Below are 16,516 nucleotides of genomic sequence, written 5' to 3'. Positions count from 1 at the left end.
AGCACATCAGTGTAAGGAAGCTTCAAATGACATTTCTAGATTTTTTTTGCAACTGTAAATAGTTGTAAATGGCACTTACTGCGTATTTTCAAGTCACAAGATCTGGTTTAAAAAAAGTTGAGCTCTTTATGGTTTCTGTAACAGATGAAGAGTTATTAAGAAAAAAGAAAAAAAGAATTTTTGACCCAGTTCTGTGAGGCTCTGCTATGCCTTTAGAGGGCAGAGTGAACCCACACCAAGCCCTGGATTAGCCTGAGTGCCCTCCTCTATTCATCCACAGTTAAGGAGGTTTGTGCATTTAAGCTTCGGATGTTTTGTGCCTCTCTAGTGTTTTAAAAAAAATTCTCTGTCATACAAATCCTCGCCCACAGTGTAAGCTCTGTCCTTTAAAAGGATGGATAATCCTTTGAAACTTTGAAAGTGTTCCTACAGACGACCAGCATTGTGTGACTGCTATATACATCACACAAAGTTTAGAGGGAAGCAAACATCAGATCAATGAGTATTCAGCAACACTTCACACACATTAATGTCTACAGCGAGTATACAAATAGTTAAACTTTCATGTGAACATGGAAACAAGCTGTAGAGTTGTTTTTATCTTATTATGTGGCTTTCCTGGGAACAGATCTTCCTAACGACCTAATTAGTTCTGGTAATTTTTACCAAAAGATTATAACAATAGTTTAACGGCTCTGCTGCGCCTGACATGTAAACATGTTCTCTAATAAACACGACAAGTCTAACATTGTTATAAAGAAAAAGAATAAAACACCTCCCATAGGGGGAATCATGTTGAAATTCTACAACTCCTTATGTTTGGAAAAATGACTGCGAGGATGGAAAAAGTCAGCCCTGAAACCAATTATTTACACTGCAACTGGAGCCCAGCTCCAGCGTAGACATGTATCTTGTCAACGTGTCACTTCATCACACAGCGCTGTGATATTTTCTAAATAGGCAGCATCTCTCTGTCATTTTGATTTTCTCCCATCTGCCCCCCCCCCCCCCACTGTGGCGTCTCACACTTCAGCTGGATGGCCTGATCTGGAAAGTGACACAAACCCAAACTGTGTCTGTGGATTTTATTCATGGACAGTTAATTATATGAAGTATTACTAGATTACTTAGTAAAAGGGCTCAAAGCAATAAATATTGAAGTGAAAGGGGTGAAATTCTTCATTTTTGTTTTATGTATATTATATAAAAATCTTTAGTTCTAATTCAAATTTTGATTTTAATTTGTACGGTTTCATGTAATATCCTCACATCTTCAAAATTCATTCATCAATTCAATAAAAAATATTCCTAAATTTATTAATAATTTATTGATGGAACAAAACATCAAAATTACTATTTTTTTTATCTAAATAAATTTCTATAAATTTGTTTATAAATATTTTAATTGATTTATAAATGTATTCATTTATTAAATTAAAATATATGAATGCAAATATGTATTTAAGAAAATGGAAATCCCATCTTGAATGAATGTCGTTTAACATTATTAATAGAAAAAGTCTCCCTCTTTTCTTATTTTTTTTTTAGAAAATCCCTAAAGATGAGGCTCTTTTTAAATCACAAGTTGGGTGATCCCTGCTAAAATTGATTTCTCTGTAAATGAAGTGTCTGGTAGCTCTGCTGCCTTCTGCAATATATGATCCTCTCAGAGCTCATTGATTCTTGTGCTCTTCATACAGGAACTTGCTGCCAGTTGGCACAGTCACCAGAAAGGAGCAAGAACAGTTTGCTGCATGGAAAACCGAAATGCTTTAACTCCCACGAATAGATTATGGCTTTAGATCAACAAAGATGCAGTCTGTGGGATATTTGATGGACATTCATACTCAGAAGGATTTTCTATGTGAACAGCTGGAGTTGGAAGCAGAGGAATCATGAAAGGATCGCCAGACAAAGCATCGACAGTTTCTGAATTTTCACTTCCACATCACACAGAGAAGAAAACAGCAAGCAAAAAAATCTGATAATATAAGAAGTGAGTTTTATTTTATTAATCACAAATAGTGTCTCTAAAATGAACGAAAGCAACCCCAGCAGGCCCCGTATTGACATTCTCCTGTATGCACATTTAGTCCAGAGTCATGACGGACCAGTTGTTAGTCAGTAACACAAACTGGAAACTATCCTGGACAGATAGAGCTAATGTGGAAATGCAGTCCTCACCAGTTTTGTCTCCAAACATCCAACCAGTCTGCACACACTTGTTCAGGTGGGTCAAATGTCGTGTAGGGAGTCGACACTTTGCATGAACTTTGGTTCATATGAGCAGGTCCACCTGTACTCCACCTGTCTGACACCTCAGCAAACACAGATTCAGCTCTTTGTTTGGACATTAACAGCACAAATGCACCTGCTGTAAACCAGGTCGTTAAAACGTCTCTACTCTGAATATCAATTACTTCTTTTTTTTCTTTTTCTCATCTTTTTTTCCTTTTTATTTAGTTTTTGTCTGTTCGGCCTGATAGTGCTATGTGTCTTTACCAAAATATGTCCCACTATATATATATATAGGCACTAATATTTTCAATTTCTACTTCAACATGTCTACACCTTCAAATCTATGAAAAACAACAACAACAACAAAAAAAAAACTATTTACAAAAATGAGCAGATATGTAACGAAGGGAAGTCGGAATTTGCTGTAGCATCATTCCTCTCAAACGCCATGCTTATGGTTAAAGAACCGGGAAAGGAAAAGCCTCTGAAGGTGAGGAGCTGTGGGGGAAATGGACAACTCTGAAGGCACTTAAGAGGAATGAAGTTTGTACACATGAGGAGGGTAAATGTATGCTGTACAGCTTAGATCTCGCGTTACGATCCTGTTGCATCCCTTATTGGGCAAACTGCTTTTTGACATGATGGTTCCTCAATGTGATGTGCTCACTTAAGTGTGAGGATGCTGATGTGCAAACGGTGGGCAGATCGTCTCTCCCACGACTGATATTCAGTTAACATTTCACCACCTGCTGATTATTAAACAATAGAAAATTATATGAAAACTGACAAGACTCAGGCTGTTTTTATTTTTAAAGATCTGTTTGGAGAGAGAGATGTTTTCTCTAAAGAATGATTTAACTCCCTCTGATGATCTGATGAAATGTTAACTTTTTCAGTCTTAAAAATGGAAAGAGTTTCATATCGCCTCAATTTTTTTCATTTGTCACCAACTTACATAATCTTGTGTGAGAGAAAAAAACCAAAACAAAAACAAGAAAACAGAAATACTTATTTACAATCAGTACAGCTGTCAACCCTCCAGACTCCTTCCAGATGTATTTCACTGTAACTGAACCAGGATCAGGTCTGTTTGTCTTCAGCTTTGCTGAGAGGACCAACAATGAGGATCCATTAAAAAAAGATAAAAATAAATGGAGGCTTGGTTGCATGAAAATGATTAATTTTTTAAAATCATGATTAAAGTTTAACCAAAGAATTAAAACAATCTTAAACTGAGCTGAGATTGAAAAAAAACATCTAAAATGTCTCCTCTATTTAACTTAATGAGGCTCCTTGAATAAAGTCAGACGGACTGATCAGACTTCCCACTGCTGAGCTTATATCTTCATCTTGCCTGAATAGGAAGCACTTTTTCCTTCAGGCGATCAAAGATGAGTAAAGGTCATCTAGACAACATTGAAAAGGTTTGATGACCACTACAGGTTGCTCCCCAAGAGAAAAGGTGCACCCCATCTTATTTAGTCTGGAACACTGTGGGGAACAAATAAAGACTCCGACTTCTACTGGAGTTGAACTTTTTATCAAGCTGGCAAACAGTGTTTTTTTGAGAAGAAGATAAATGTTTCCACCTTTTCTTTTAATACTTAATCAGCCCAGACAATTCAGGTGAGCAAAGATCTCTGCAATGATTAAAGTTTAATTGTCAAATTTGGATTTAGTAACCAGATTAGCTTCTCATCGTCCTCCTGGATTTGTTAAACTGGAGGTTCGTTAGTGCAACCAAACTTAGAAGATTATCTTTTGGGCATTTCATACCTTCAGTAGTCTGTCATGAGTAAGAAGTTAGAATAAGTCCTAATAACAGAGATAATTTATTTTCTAAAAGATCTTTTCAGTAATAAATTTAGCTTTTTATCAGTTAAAAATGTTTCCCTTGAGTCTGGAAGGTTAACTTACACACACTTTATTATTATCACTCTTGTTGTTATTGTAATACTGAACATAGACCGTATGTATGACAGCAATATTTACAAGATTAACAGCAAGCATAGAAGGACACTTAAAATAAAGAAAAACGCAGCACTGATTGTGTACAGTGTTTCACAGCATTTGACTGGCACTCTTCAAAGCATCATACTAAGACTATCTACAAACGTGAACGTGGAAGTCTCTCACAACAGAGCGTGGGGGGGCCCCAGCAGAGATATTCAATATGTAAGACCACCGATCAGGATGCACATCTTGATATGCAACTACAAGTTTTTTTTGTCTTTCTTTCTTTTGAAAACGTGTAAATGCTTACAGCTTGATGCAAAGTGGTTAAAGTGTTACATGTTTTTATCCACAACCCAAGAAAAGAAAAAAAAGAACAAAATGAAACAAATGTTAGTATTTTACAAATATTTAAAAAAGTAAACCTTTATCTATAGGCATTTTAAAATATCTTCCATCAAAAATAGTCTGACAAATTTTAACAGTAGAAAAGAAATGTTATACAAAGGACGAGAAGTTTGAAGCAAAATGTTTACAGTAGAAAGTTGCCATGATAGACTGCCTGCAGAGGAAGGAGCCTCCTCTTCCTCCACCTCAGTTAGTGTTTAGAACCATGCAATAACTTTAAAGTAAGAACCATAACTTTGCAAATAAACTCAGCTGAAGATGATAAAAGTTAAATTATTCTCAGTCCCTAAGCATGTATTATTTTTACATGTTGTCCTGCGAGTTCCTGTCACCTTTGGCAAATGTGAGTAGTTGGATTCCAGTCATGCTGCGAGCTCAGAGCGTGAACAGTGGCAGCTCCGTGGTCCGCCGGCGTGGAGGGCATGCCCACGTGTCACGTCTTCCACTCAGCACAACGGCCCTCGATGTCCTCGTCACCTTCAGATCACAAACGACGACTTGTGTCGGAAGTCCCCCTGCAGGGAGAACAAACCGAACGGGAACAAAGATGAACAACTTCTCCTGCTGCAGGGCTGCTTCAGAGCTAATTCAGTCACCTCTGAATCTCTGTACAGTAACAATACAATTCTAATGAGTTCTAATGAATTTTGGACCACTTTTTCTTAGTTAGTTACTCCTGGTTTCTCAGATTTGACAATATTCTTTTGTGTCTAAATGCAAAATTCAGATCTATCCACAGACATGGGATTCAGATCTGGACCCAGTTTCTGGCACTGCCCCAGAATTCTTTGGTCCTCTTCAGATTGATTAAAGTCATTCATACAGTCAAAACATCCAGTTCCCAAAGCAGCAAAGCAAATCCAAAACTTCAGTGAACCTCCACCATGTTTGATCATAAAGACCCTTTTTTTAAAGACCGGATCTAGTTTTAAACAGACCAATAATGTGGATTAAACCCCGCTCTTACTCCGAGTTTACATTTAACAATTAAATGTTTAAAAAATTATAATAATTAGTAAATAAAGTAAAATTATATATCATTTAAAAATAATTATATTTAAATAATAATTAATACAAGTAAATAAATTAATAAAATGAATTAATTAGACTGTATAAAATAAAATAAAATCAACAAAGGACAGAAGTGGTTTGTTACAAATTTGTGACAACTGGTATCACAGGGTTAATTTATCAGATAAAATCAAATATTAGCTTCATGGATTTTTTCTTTGTACTCGTTCTCAGTTTAAAGCTCCATGAATTCACTTCTGTCCCGTGTTAAATAATGTGGTTGACAGGCCATATGTTTATGATTTATTATGTTAGTCTGACAAAAATGGACTTTTAAAATACATTTAAACCTGAAATTAAAGGGTTGAACTTTCCCTTCCTGCATTTACTCCTGAGCTCCTTTCTGGGGCTTTAAACCCAGAAGTAAAAGAAGAAGTCAGGAATGGTGGGAATGGCCTAACAAGGTGACACCTGCAGCTCACTGCATGTAAAACCACTGACTGTCCTGAGCTCTTTAAGTCTTGGTATCACTGTACTTATTCGGGCATATAAAACCCAACTTGAATGAACTCTAAAAGAAAAGGTCTACAAACCTCATCCTCCGTCCTGACGTAGTCCACTCCGTCTCCTTTAGCTGGAACTTTGTAACTGGAACACAGACCACAGCAGAGTTTAATGAACAGCTGGTTGAAGCATGGCTAATCAAAGATATACAGCGCGTTGATGTCTTACTTGTTCCCCGTCTGTTTTTGGCTGGAGAAGTAGCCTTGTTTGTATGCGCAGCAGATCCCCACTGTTATACATAACAGCACTATGACCACCACCAGCACTCCCAGTATGATCCCCACGATATCAATATCATCTGAAGCCGAAAAATTGAACATTTCTATTTGGATTGGTCTCAGGTTTCACACTGCTTAAAGTAGTCACTCTGTAGTTTTTCTACACACTCACAGACTTCCATCGTCTGGGCCGCACACTCAGCGTATCCTGCGTCGTTCTTCGCTCGGCAGAAGTACTCGCCTGCATCTTCTTTTCTGACTTCACTAAATTTCTGCACAGGACAAACAAAGAAAAAGCATTAGGGGAACCACCTGATGTGAAGCTGATTCTGTTATCTAACTGTTTTGTCATGTATGGTTTACAGACTTGGATTTGGATAATTCTACTATACTATGAGCATAGAAGCAGTGACATCTATATCATACTTGCATGCACAATAACAGCCGTTCCATGCCAGGGAATGTTAAACATGGAAATTAAATGCACATTAATCTGAATTCAGTATAAAAACTAAACAAAGAATAATTTTATCCTTTTAAATATCACACTTAAACATAAAGACAAAAAAATTCATTTTTTAATCAATGTGGGTATTTTATTATTATTCCTATACCTTTGCATGCCATTTTCCCCTTTTCCCTCCTCTTTATCATTCATTACTGCAGCAGGACGATACAGTTGTTTACTGACTTTCTTTGTTACATACTCTTTTTTCCTTGTATATGTAGCACACATACAGTATGGTACAAAGTCAGGAAAATGGGAAACAGGTGTGGTAAAACACGCAAAAATATATAGTATGTATAACATATAAGGCAAAAACTGAATTTGTACAACTCCAATGAGCTTGACATTTGGTATAACCACCTTCAAGACAGCCTGAATCCTCTTAGATAATCTTAAGTAATTTGCAGGAATAAACCCCCAGACTTCTTGAAGGACTTTCTAAAGCTCTTCTTTGGATGTTTTCTGCTTTTTGTTCTGTTCTCTGTTCAGATGATCCCACACTGCTTCAATAATTTTTAGGTCTGGGTTCTGTGGAGGATTCATTCCTCCATCAGACCTGTTGCCATTGATCTTCAGTCCAGTTCTTGTGTCATGTGGCGTACCTCTTTATTTTGTGTTTCCCTTCCTTAAGAATGGCTCTTTGACAGCCACCCTTCATTTTTCATTTTCCTTTGATTGATTTTCCATTTTATAAACAAGACAAACAAAGCAAAATAAAACAAATAATAGACATGAAGACATTTTGACAAGCACATATCATTGGGGAAGTGACAAAAAACATATATATAATCTTCTGTCATTGACCTTTGATTTTTTTACTTTGATCTAATAGTATGACATATGTAGTCCACTTCTGACTATTTTTAATACATTTTAATACATTTTTTCCATCACTTTGATGCCATGCACAATATCAATCCACTTATCCAGACAGTTTTTTTTTTTTTTATTTAGACATTTCTTGGTTACGGACTTCTTTCAGGTCACCAATGTTTATCTTTGTTTCACCAGTCGAGTTCCTCTGTACCATGGAGACCTTTTCTGATGATGCTTGGGCCAACAGCAGATGGATCAACTGACGGTCCAGAGCATCTCTCAGGTCCTGTGTCAGCTCTTTGCTTTATTTGTTTATTATTTTTAATCTATTATATATTTGTTTAGTTATTTCTGAACATTTGTTTCAGCTCCTGTTCATCTGCTGTTGATAGCTTTTTAGACCTGACACCACTCTTTTCTCCTCCACACCTCCAGTTTCCACAAATGTTTGATGCACGGCATGCTGAGATAAGTTAACAGCTAAAAGCTATTCGGCTACAAAACTACAACTTCATGTGTGTCAGACTGTTGTCTTTTATCTTTTTTAGATGCAACTAAACAAATGGTGACAAATAATGTGTTTTTGTTGCTGCCTGCTACCAGGAAACTGTCTCTAGATAAAACTTTCTTGCTTTGGGTTCTTTACTAAGCTGCCTGGTAAGTGCAGACACAGTGACAGAGTGTTGAGTTTTGTGCCTTTTCTTTTTTCACTTCACTACCTTATGAACTAAGACAGTGGCTTAATAAATGCAAAAACACACTCCTCAGAAAAGGGTCAGGTACAAGAACTGGACTGAAAGTGCATGAAAACACAGCTAATGTCCAGAGAAAAATTCTGAAAGACCTTGAGAAAGCCTGAAGAACCATTGCTCAAGATCACTTTAAATGATTACAAGGAAATCAGGCTGCCTGGAAGCAAAATACAAAAAAGCATTAAGACTTTTGCACAGTACTTCATGCACATGGTACCGCTATGTAAATAGCTTAATATAAACTAGATTTAAATTAATTAATTTTCTCTTTCAAAACAAGTAGACAGAGAGGCTTTGCTGTCCTAACTATGATCTCCGAGGCTCTTTCCCATAAGAACAGCAGATAGAAGTGCAAACTGTGTTTTCAGTGGACGATCTCAAACATCAAGACATAAGTGGGGTGAGAAAAATTTCCCCCACATCCCCATAGTTACAGCTGCGACCTGTTCACACACAAACAGTGTTGTCCTGTGCAGTGTCTCATCTGAAGGTTGACAGGAGAGCCGTGTTGGAAACTAAGCTAGAATTGAGGAATGTGCAAACGAGGACAGCAGATTCCCCTCGTGGCTCCAGTCCTCTCACACCATCAACTGTCTCCCCAAAAATATCCACCTCCACCCCTGGGCGTTAGGCCACCGTCCCCCACTGCCCCGCCCTTGTCACTCATGCGTGTCCTTGTCAAAACACATGCACACAGATACTGACCAGAGTTCCTGTTTCCACGCTGAGCGTGTATGAGGAGTTCACGAATTTGAGGCTGGTTTTTGCGTCAATGGGAATTTCCTCCTTGTTCTTGAACCACTGGTACTGAGACTTGGGAAAGCCCTCCTCCTCCATGCAGCTCATCTCAGCTGGCTTCCCGAAAGGCACAGACTTTGGAACGCTGCATTTTGGCACCACCGGCTTTACTGTGAAGACACACAACATATGATGATGGTCAAGAGAGTTTTCATGCAAGGAATTATGTTCAACAAGCAGCAAAAAACAAACTGACACAATCCACATGATGATGCTGACAGGAGCTTAAAAAAAAATACAATGTCACTCTGACTCTTCTTGGATCACTGGACCGACACCACTGACAGGACCACGGATTTTGGGCCGTGCCAGAAAACGCCACCAAAACACGCAGCACTTGCTTTCTTTAGCACTGCAATTCAGAGCAGATGTAGTTTCAGAGGTTTCCCCTTATAGCCTTTGCAGCTGGGCAGTTCAGATCATAACGCATCCTCGTACAGTGTGTATGCCAGAGGCTTGGAGTGACCTACAGCGTTGGTTTTATTTTACAGCATCTAAAGTGTGATTCACTTGGCAAGGTCTCTCTCTTTTAAGGGCACAATGATGGCTTTTTCTCTGTCATTTCTAGGATGTTTGTCATATTTTCACACCAACACACAGACAGACACACAGACAGACAGGCAGACTAATTAGTCAGGATACCTCTTACAACAAGGTCAATCACAATCTCATCAAATGACTTCTGGTCATCGGGAGCGGTGACCTCACAACGATACTTGGCTGTGTCGGATCTTGTGGCATTTGTTATCAGTAACGTGGCCGGTTCTCTGATCACAGCCCTGTTTTCCAGGTCACCTGTCAGAAAAAAACACACATATAAGTAAACTACAGAGAAATAACAGAGACTTAAACTTTGGTTTGGCTTGTCTATGCAGTGTATGTATTACCTGAGATCTTCTTGTCGAAGTACACATAACTTGGTCCCCCATTTGTTATCTTCTTCCATTCAATTCTGGGATTGGTTGTAGAAATGGACTCAATCATACATGATAACTCAATTTCTGCAGGACAGAGAAAGAAAAATGTGAGATAATTCAAGACCGATGGGTGTTTTGGTTTATTTTGTGGATATTTTTATTTAGAAGTTCTTACTATCAAATTCGTTTGTCCACGGTGATTTGTTATTTGTTTTCAGTACCACTGCTAACGCGCTGAAGTAGCCTGCAAAACAAGAGGAAGAAGGCAACATTAGACTCTCTGAAGCATGAATTTTCATGATGCAGCGATGATGTCATGCTATATGTAAAATACCAGTTGACAAGCACTCATGTTGGGCTTGTTCTTACACTGCTTGGGGGTGTCTATAATGCGTACAGTCATATTAAATTTCACAAACACAATTAATAGAAAAATAATTGCCCTCGTTCTGTTCCCATTCATTTTCCAGTTTTAGTTTTGTTACTTAAACTATTGTGTAAGTGTGTATGTGTGGGTGTGTGAGTTAAGGGTGGGGGTATCGTTTCTATGCACAGTGGATAATTGTGCAGGGAGGCATGTGCCCTTTTCAGGGTTAGCTTGCCATGTCAGTAGTTCAACTGCCGGCTAAACCTCCCTCTCCTTCTCTGTCTCTGGGCCTGATGCTGTTACCCATGTGGGAATAATGGTACAAAAGCAACCCAGAACCATGTAAGGGACAGGGGCCTTGAGAGGGTGCACTGCTGAATCATCCTCACAGCCTGTTTTGTCCATAGTTAAATCCCCACAAATCACTTCCACGTGACTATTAATGAACAAGTATGCTCATCAACACCTCATCAACTGTGATCTAAAATGATGCTCTGGCTTTTGGGTGCAGGGTCACTGAAAAATCTATTTTTATTCAATCTATTTTCTTCTGGACATTTACATCAGCAAGATATAGTCTTCACATCGAGAATATTTGACTTGCAGCGTGCAGGCCACACAAAGTCATGGTACGGCTTGAAGGTCCAGTCTATATAAATGAATTACAACGTCAAGGTTAGCTCGACCATGAAGAAGTATAACGCTGGCTCCCCTCCAACCAACCCGAATTATTCAGTGAGAGGTTATTGGCTGATTAACATCACAGGCTTGCCAGTTATTATGACTAAAAAACAAAATAAGTATTGAGAAAGCCTCCCCACCCACTTGGCGGATTAACCCTTAAAACTTCCAGCAATATTTTGCTATGTTTGGTTGAATTTTTAATGTAAAAATTTTTATTTAATTTCAGTTTATTTAAAAGGGATGATGCACAGTAATCAACGTTTTAGTTTAAATTGAAAATGTAAAATGTGCCAGAGTTAGAAAAGTAGCTAATAAATAAATGTTTGTATTTATTTTTTTTTCAGGACAGCCTGAGTTGTCAGGTTATGAGGCTAAAATTATGTAAAATTTATGTATGAATGTATCAAATCTAGCACCATAAAGACCAACAAAAAACAAAACAAAACAGATTTTATTACTAGCAGAACAACACACATATCAACAGTGACCAAGCCTTTTCTTATCTGCAAATCTTGGCTTTCAGGAAAAAAAATATTAGAAAAGGAACAAACACACAACAGAAACTGTTTACATATTTACACTTTTTCCTACAGGTGTTTCATCATAATTTCCAGATTAAAATAGAGGTCTCTTAGCAACATAGTAGTGATAGCTATCTTTTTTAAATTACAAAACTGTAATAAATAACAGTCTTATCATATCCATCATTGTGGATTTACCATTTACAATTATACAATATACAATTTTGCGGCTGGATTGTAAACCTCCTGGACAGGATATAATAGCCTGGAAAACTTTTGTTTACCTTGCAGAGTTACACACTACCATTCCTGGGAAGTTTGAAAGTCACCTCTGAATGCTGCACACAACAGAGCAGGAACAGAATACAGTGGATGCAGTCAGTAAGTCATTAGAGTTTGAAAGAGGTTTAAGGTCTCTGACTCAAGGAAGAAAAAGGGATAACCTGACCTCCACCAACTGTCATCTGGATACAGGGTAGTGTCTAGGGTCACCTGCTAAAGCAGACAGGCTAAGCTGATTAGCCCTTGGTCTTTCTGAAGATCATGACAAGATGGAAGCTTGTGCTGAGCTGCAAGTGGCATTAGTAACACTGCTTGAAGGCGGTAATTCTTACAATCACTCTGTGTGCCTCAAGCTCATACTCGCACTTTATCTGGCTTTTCAAGCATGGAGAGGTATTAACTTGGTAAGACATGTTTAATAGCCAGTTGTTGCTCAAATGCTTATTAATTTTAAATGAGAACAGATGCAATTCATCCTGAAGTTGCCAAGCTACTGGTACTAAGCATGAATAAAGCCTTTCAATAAGAAAAATCTGAATCCTGATCAGCTGCAGGTGCTCTGCAGCTCACCCTGATCTCTCTCAGTGGTTGCGGCACCAAAAACAAAAGGATTCGTTCATATTTGCATTTTTAGGTTAATTTTATTTTGTACTGTGCTACGATGAGACATTCTCTGGGTTATTTCCAAAGCACTCAATGAAAAAGATCCTGACAAGTTCAAAAGTGACTGAAACTCCAACAAAGAATTGCAAAGAAGGGTGGATAAGAAGTTTGACTTTTTCAGAAATGTGACATTCAAAACACGAACCAGTCCAGCAGAAGTCTGATTATTCTCAGCAGGAAAAAAAAAAATAAAAATTCTGACAAAAAAAGGGTAAAAAAAGGTTTTCGATTTCCACAGATACTGACAGTTCCTCACACTACTGCTTCATTCTTCTCCAAACGTTTGTTGTCTTTTGATGAAAAGTGACTGTAAGGATAATATTTTCTTTCCACTGAAAGGTATGAATATAACTGAAGCCAAGAAAATGAATTCCATTTATCCTAATTCACGGATGTGCTATATTTACCGTTTTTGACAAAAGCTTTTCATGCGTAGCATGCCAGTAAAAACCTCTGAGTTTTAAGTTTCAGATGCACTCCTCGTACTGTGTAACACAACACCCAACCTAACTAGGCCAAGTATGCCAGCATACTGAAGTATTCAAATATGCAGCGTTAAAATAGAACCCAAAGTTAACAATAAATTATTCCAGGTGATTAATTTTGGATTATTATTTTCTGTTAATCGGAGCAATCAGCAATGGTTTTTCCTCCCAGTCCCTGTACTCCTTTATTCAGTCAGTATTAGAGCAGATTAGGTGCTTAAGTGAGCTTGACATAGAAATAATAAAGCTTGAGAGGTCTTCTGTGGAAACAGCTGTCCAGAAAAGCACATTAACCCCCCCCCCCGGCTACATTAGTGGTTCCCAACATTTTTCTGCAGGACCCCCTTTTCATCGACAGCAATACTGTCACACACCACTTGTGACTTAATATTGAAAGCGAAAAATAATGAATTATTGTTGGATATCTAGTAAGAAACAGAAAAAAATAAAGCTTTATTAAGTGGACTTTTTCTGATTAAAATGTAAATGATGAATTGCTTTCAGGTAAAAAAAAAAATCAAACAGTAAAAGAAAAACAAAATTAAAGATTTAAATATGATGTTTAAGAAATGCTGGTGACAGTACTCATAAAATGTGAGCTTGCTGCATCTTCTTCCAGCTCTGTAACAATACGACACAGCTGGACGGGCCGGTAGAGTATCAGGAAGTGCTGACTGGGTGTTATGAGAGCAGTGTTTCCCATCTCTCCTCCAGTCTGTCTGACACATCCTTCCCCGGCCATGTCAAGCTCATCCTGTCTGCGTTACGGCCTCCTTTAATAACCTCTCAGGTATTACCTTCGGAGTTTGAGAGATTACTGGGTGTGTGGTCAGCGTGACAACGAGATGCAGGCAATGAATAACCAAGTTTGTGTAAAAACCGGTGGGATAAAAATCAGGTGTTTCATGACCTACATAAGATCTTCCTTTCTTGCGCTCTACAGATGTGACAACTGGTAATCTGCAAATCTGCATTAAAGTTTTATTCGTTGTTTCTTTTTAATCTTCCTTGCCGCCTCCAACGGCTCAGGCTATTCTCTGTAATCTTAGTGTAATGCCCTGATAGCCCACCCCCTCTCAGTTTTACATTACTGAATAATACAAAATACAGAGGAGCTGTTTTTTTTTCTTGATTTCAGCGTGGCATAATGAGCCCCTCCTTGTTTTGTAGTTCTCCCAAGAGGCTGCACTTGTTTCCTGTACCAGTGCTTAGTAAATCCAGGGAGATGACGCTGTTATCATAAATAGAAAGTTTCAATTAAGCAACCAGTGATATTCCCTATGGCGCATCTCCACCTCATGCCTGTGGAGAAGATTCCCACACCCCTTTAGAAGCTCAGACATCAAAGTACGCACACACAGTTTTGCATACGATCAACAGTTGCTATTTGAAAACTCAAATTCAGAAACACTTAATTCATTATTTTATTCACTCTTATAAGATAGATTAATTTGTTTCCAGATTTTCTGTTCAATAACAGTGAACTTCATATTCTTCCTGGTCCAGATAAAATGGTTGTCTCAATAAAACTCCCTCTTGCTCCCTGACCGGCCTCACATCAGCTGCTGTCATCTTGAAGGCCGTGTCCTCCAAATGATATAGGCTATTTTTTAACAGTGGCATCGTCTCATAACAGCATGAGAGGAAACTGTGCGTGCGCTTTGACACCTTCCCATGAGCGAGGTAGACTGCTTATGTACATCCACATGCAGAGCCAGGTGCTGGGATATGAGAACACAGAGTGCATGCTACATAGCAAATGTTACATGAATAACATGGCCTACATACCCCTGATACATATTCAGCACCTTGTTTCCAGTTCAAACATCAGTAAACATGCAAACTAGATAGCATAGCTTGTGAGCAGAGGAAGCTCTACGACTGTGGTGGAGGAAAGAAGAAAGGATGTGAAGAGGAAGACTTTACTGAAGTATTTCTCTAATTAAATAACAACCATAAAGGCATCACCAGTTTTTTTCCAAAAAGTGACTAACATCATAAACATGTTCATAATTACTTGAAATCTGAAAAGTATACAGTATGTGACCAAGTGTTAATCTCTGGTTCAATATGGGCTGAACTCCATACATAACCTCATAATAATTTTTTCTTTCATTTTACAAATCTTTGATTTGATGAGCTGTAATAAAAGAAAAAATTGGCTGTAGTATTTGCATCTGATTGCATCTGCTGCCAAATGTCAGTCACTAACTTGTACTTTATTAATTGTGATGGTATAAGATGAGCAAAGTACAATAAAGCATTTTACAAATCAGAAACTGATAGAAGTTACTGATTTTTTCAGGTGTAATGCTTTTTAGTTCTTTCTTCTCCATCACACTGACAAATAAAAACCTACTTCAGTTATTTTTTAACTGATTACGTCACAAAAAAACCAAAAAAACCAAACAAACCAACAAAAAAAAAAAATAACTGGCTGAAAGTTTAATTTAAACAAAATAAAATGATCCTTTTTAAAATTTCTGTCTTTGTTTCACTGATGTGTGTGAAGTGCACCTTTTCAGGTTGACCAGGAGCACCTACAGCCTCTTTAAGTGTGGTCATAACTACAGTAAACAACCAAACCATGGTTTGAGAAACTTATGAAGTCTTTTGAAAAAATTATTAAGAAAGAAGTTTTATCCCAGGTAGAAAAGTACCTTGATCCATTCCAGTTTGCGTACAGGGCGGGTAGAGGTGTGGAGGATGCTGTGGTTACCCTTTTACATTTGTTGTTAAAACACCTGGAAGGCACCAAAACTCACGCCAGAGTTTTGTTTGTGGATTTTTCATCCGCATTTAACACTTTGCAACCCTATTTATTGGTTGAAAGGCTTACTGATTTTAAGATTCATCCTAATTTGACTGGCTGGATTTTAGATTTTCTTACTAATAGGTCCCAATGTGTGAAGGTGAATGGCATGTTTTCTAATGTGCTCCCATCTTCCACAGGTTCTCCACAGGGTTGTTGTCTTTCTCCTCTTCTATACATTCTGTACACTGACGAGTGTCGCAGTAATGTTAATAACAGATATATTTTAAAGTTTGCTGACGACTCGGCCATCGTTAGCCTTCTTGAGGAAGGTGAGACAGCACATGGGCAGATCGTGGATGATTTTGTGAGCTGGTGTGAAAACTCCTCCCTCCATATAAATGTGTCCAAAACCAAAGATATGGTTATTGATTTTAGAAAGTCTCTGTCAAACCCCCCCGTCTACTTTTATTAAAGCAGCTGCCATTGAAGAGGTAGACAGTTATAAATACTTGGGTGTGGTCTTCGACAACAAATTATGTTTTAAGTCTCACATTGACTTAACCTCAAAAAAGGTTC

At 38.0% G+C, this 16,516-nt stretch overlaps 1 protein-coding gene across 1 annotated transcript in view; it reads right to left on the bottom strand.

Annotated features, from left to right (window-relative positions):
* Positions 1-1,982: 1,982 nt before the first annotated feature.
* LOC121654640 (junctional adhesion molecule 3B-like) overlaps positions 1,983-16,516 on the bottom strand; it is a 99,979-nt gene continuing 85,445 nt past the window's right edge. Inside the window, exons 3-10 of the mRNA XM_042008858.1 lie at positions 10,359-10,427; positions 10,154-10,267; positions 9,909-10,061; positions 9,174-9,376; positions 6,565-6,664; positions 6,343-6,472; positions 6,204-6,258; positions 1,983-5,114 (exon numbers count right to left, since the gene is read on the bottom strand). Of these exons, the coding sequence (XP_041864792.1) occupies positions 5,079-5,114; positions 6,204-6,258; positions 6,343-6,472; positions 6,565-6,664; positions 9,174-9,376; positions 9,909-10,061; positions 10,154-10,267; positions 10,359-10,427 (860 nt within the window). The 3' untranslated portion in view covers positions 1,983-5,078. The remainder of the gene's footprint in view (positions 5,115-6,203; positions 6,259-6,342; positions 6,473-6,564; positions 6,665-9,173; positions 9,377-9,908; positions 10,062-10,153; positions 10,268-10,358; positions 10,428-16,516) is intronic.

Source organism: Melanotaenia boesemani, chromosome 15, assembly GCF_017639745.1.
Source record: "Melanotaenia boesemani isolate fMelBoe1 chromosome 15, fMelBoe1.pri, whole genome shotgun sequence".
Lineage (NCBI taxonomy): Eukaryota > Metazoa > Chordata > Actinopteri > Atheriniformes > Melanotaeniidae > Melanotaenia > Melanotaenia boesemani.
This window is presented reverse-complemented; position numbering and strand designations above follow the sequence as displayed.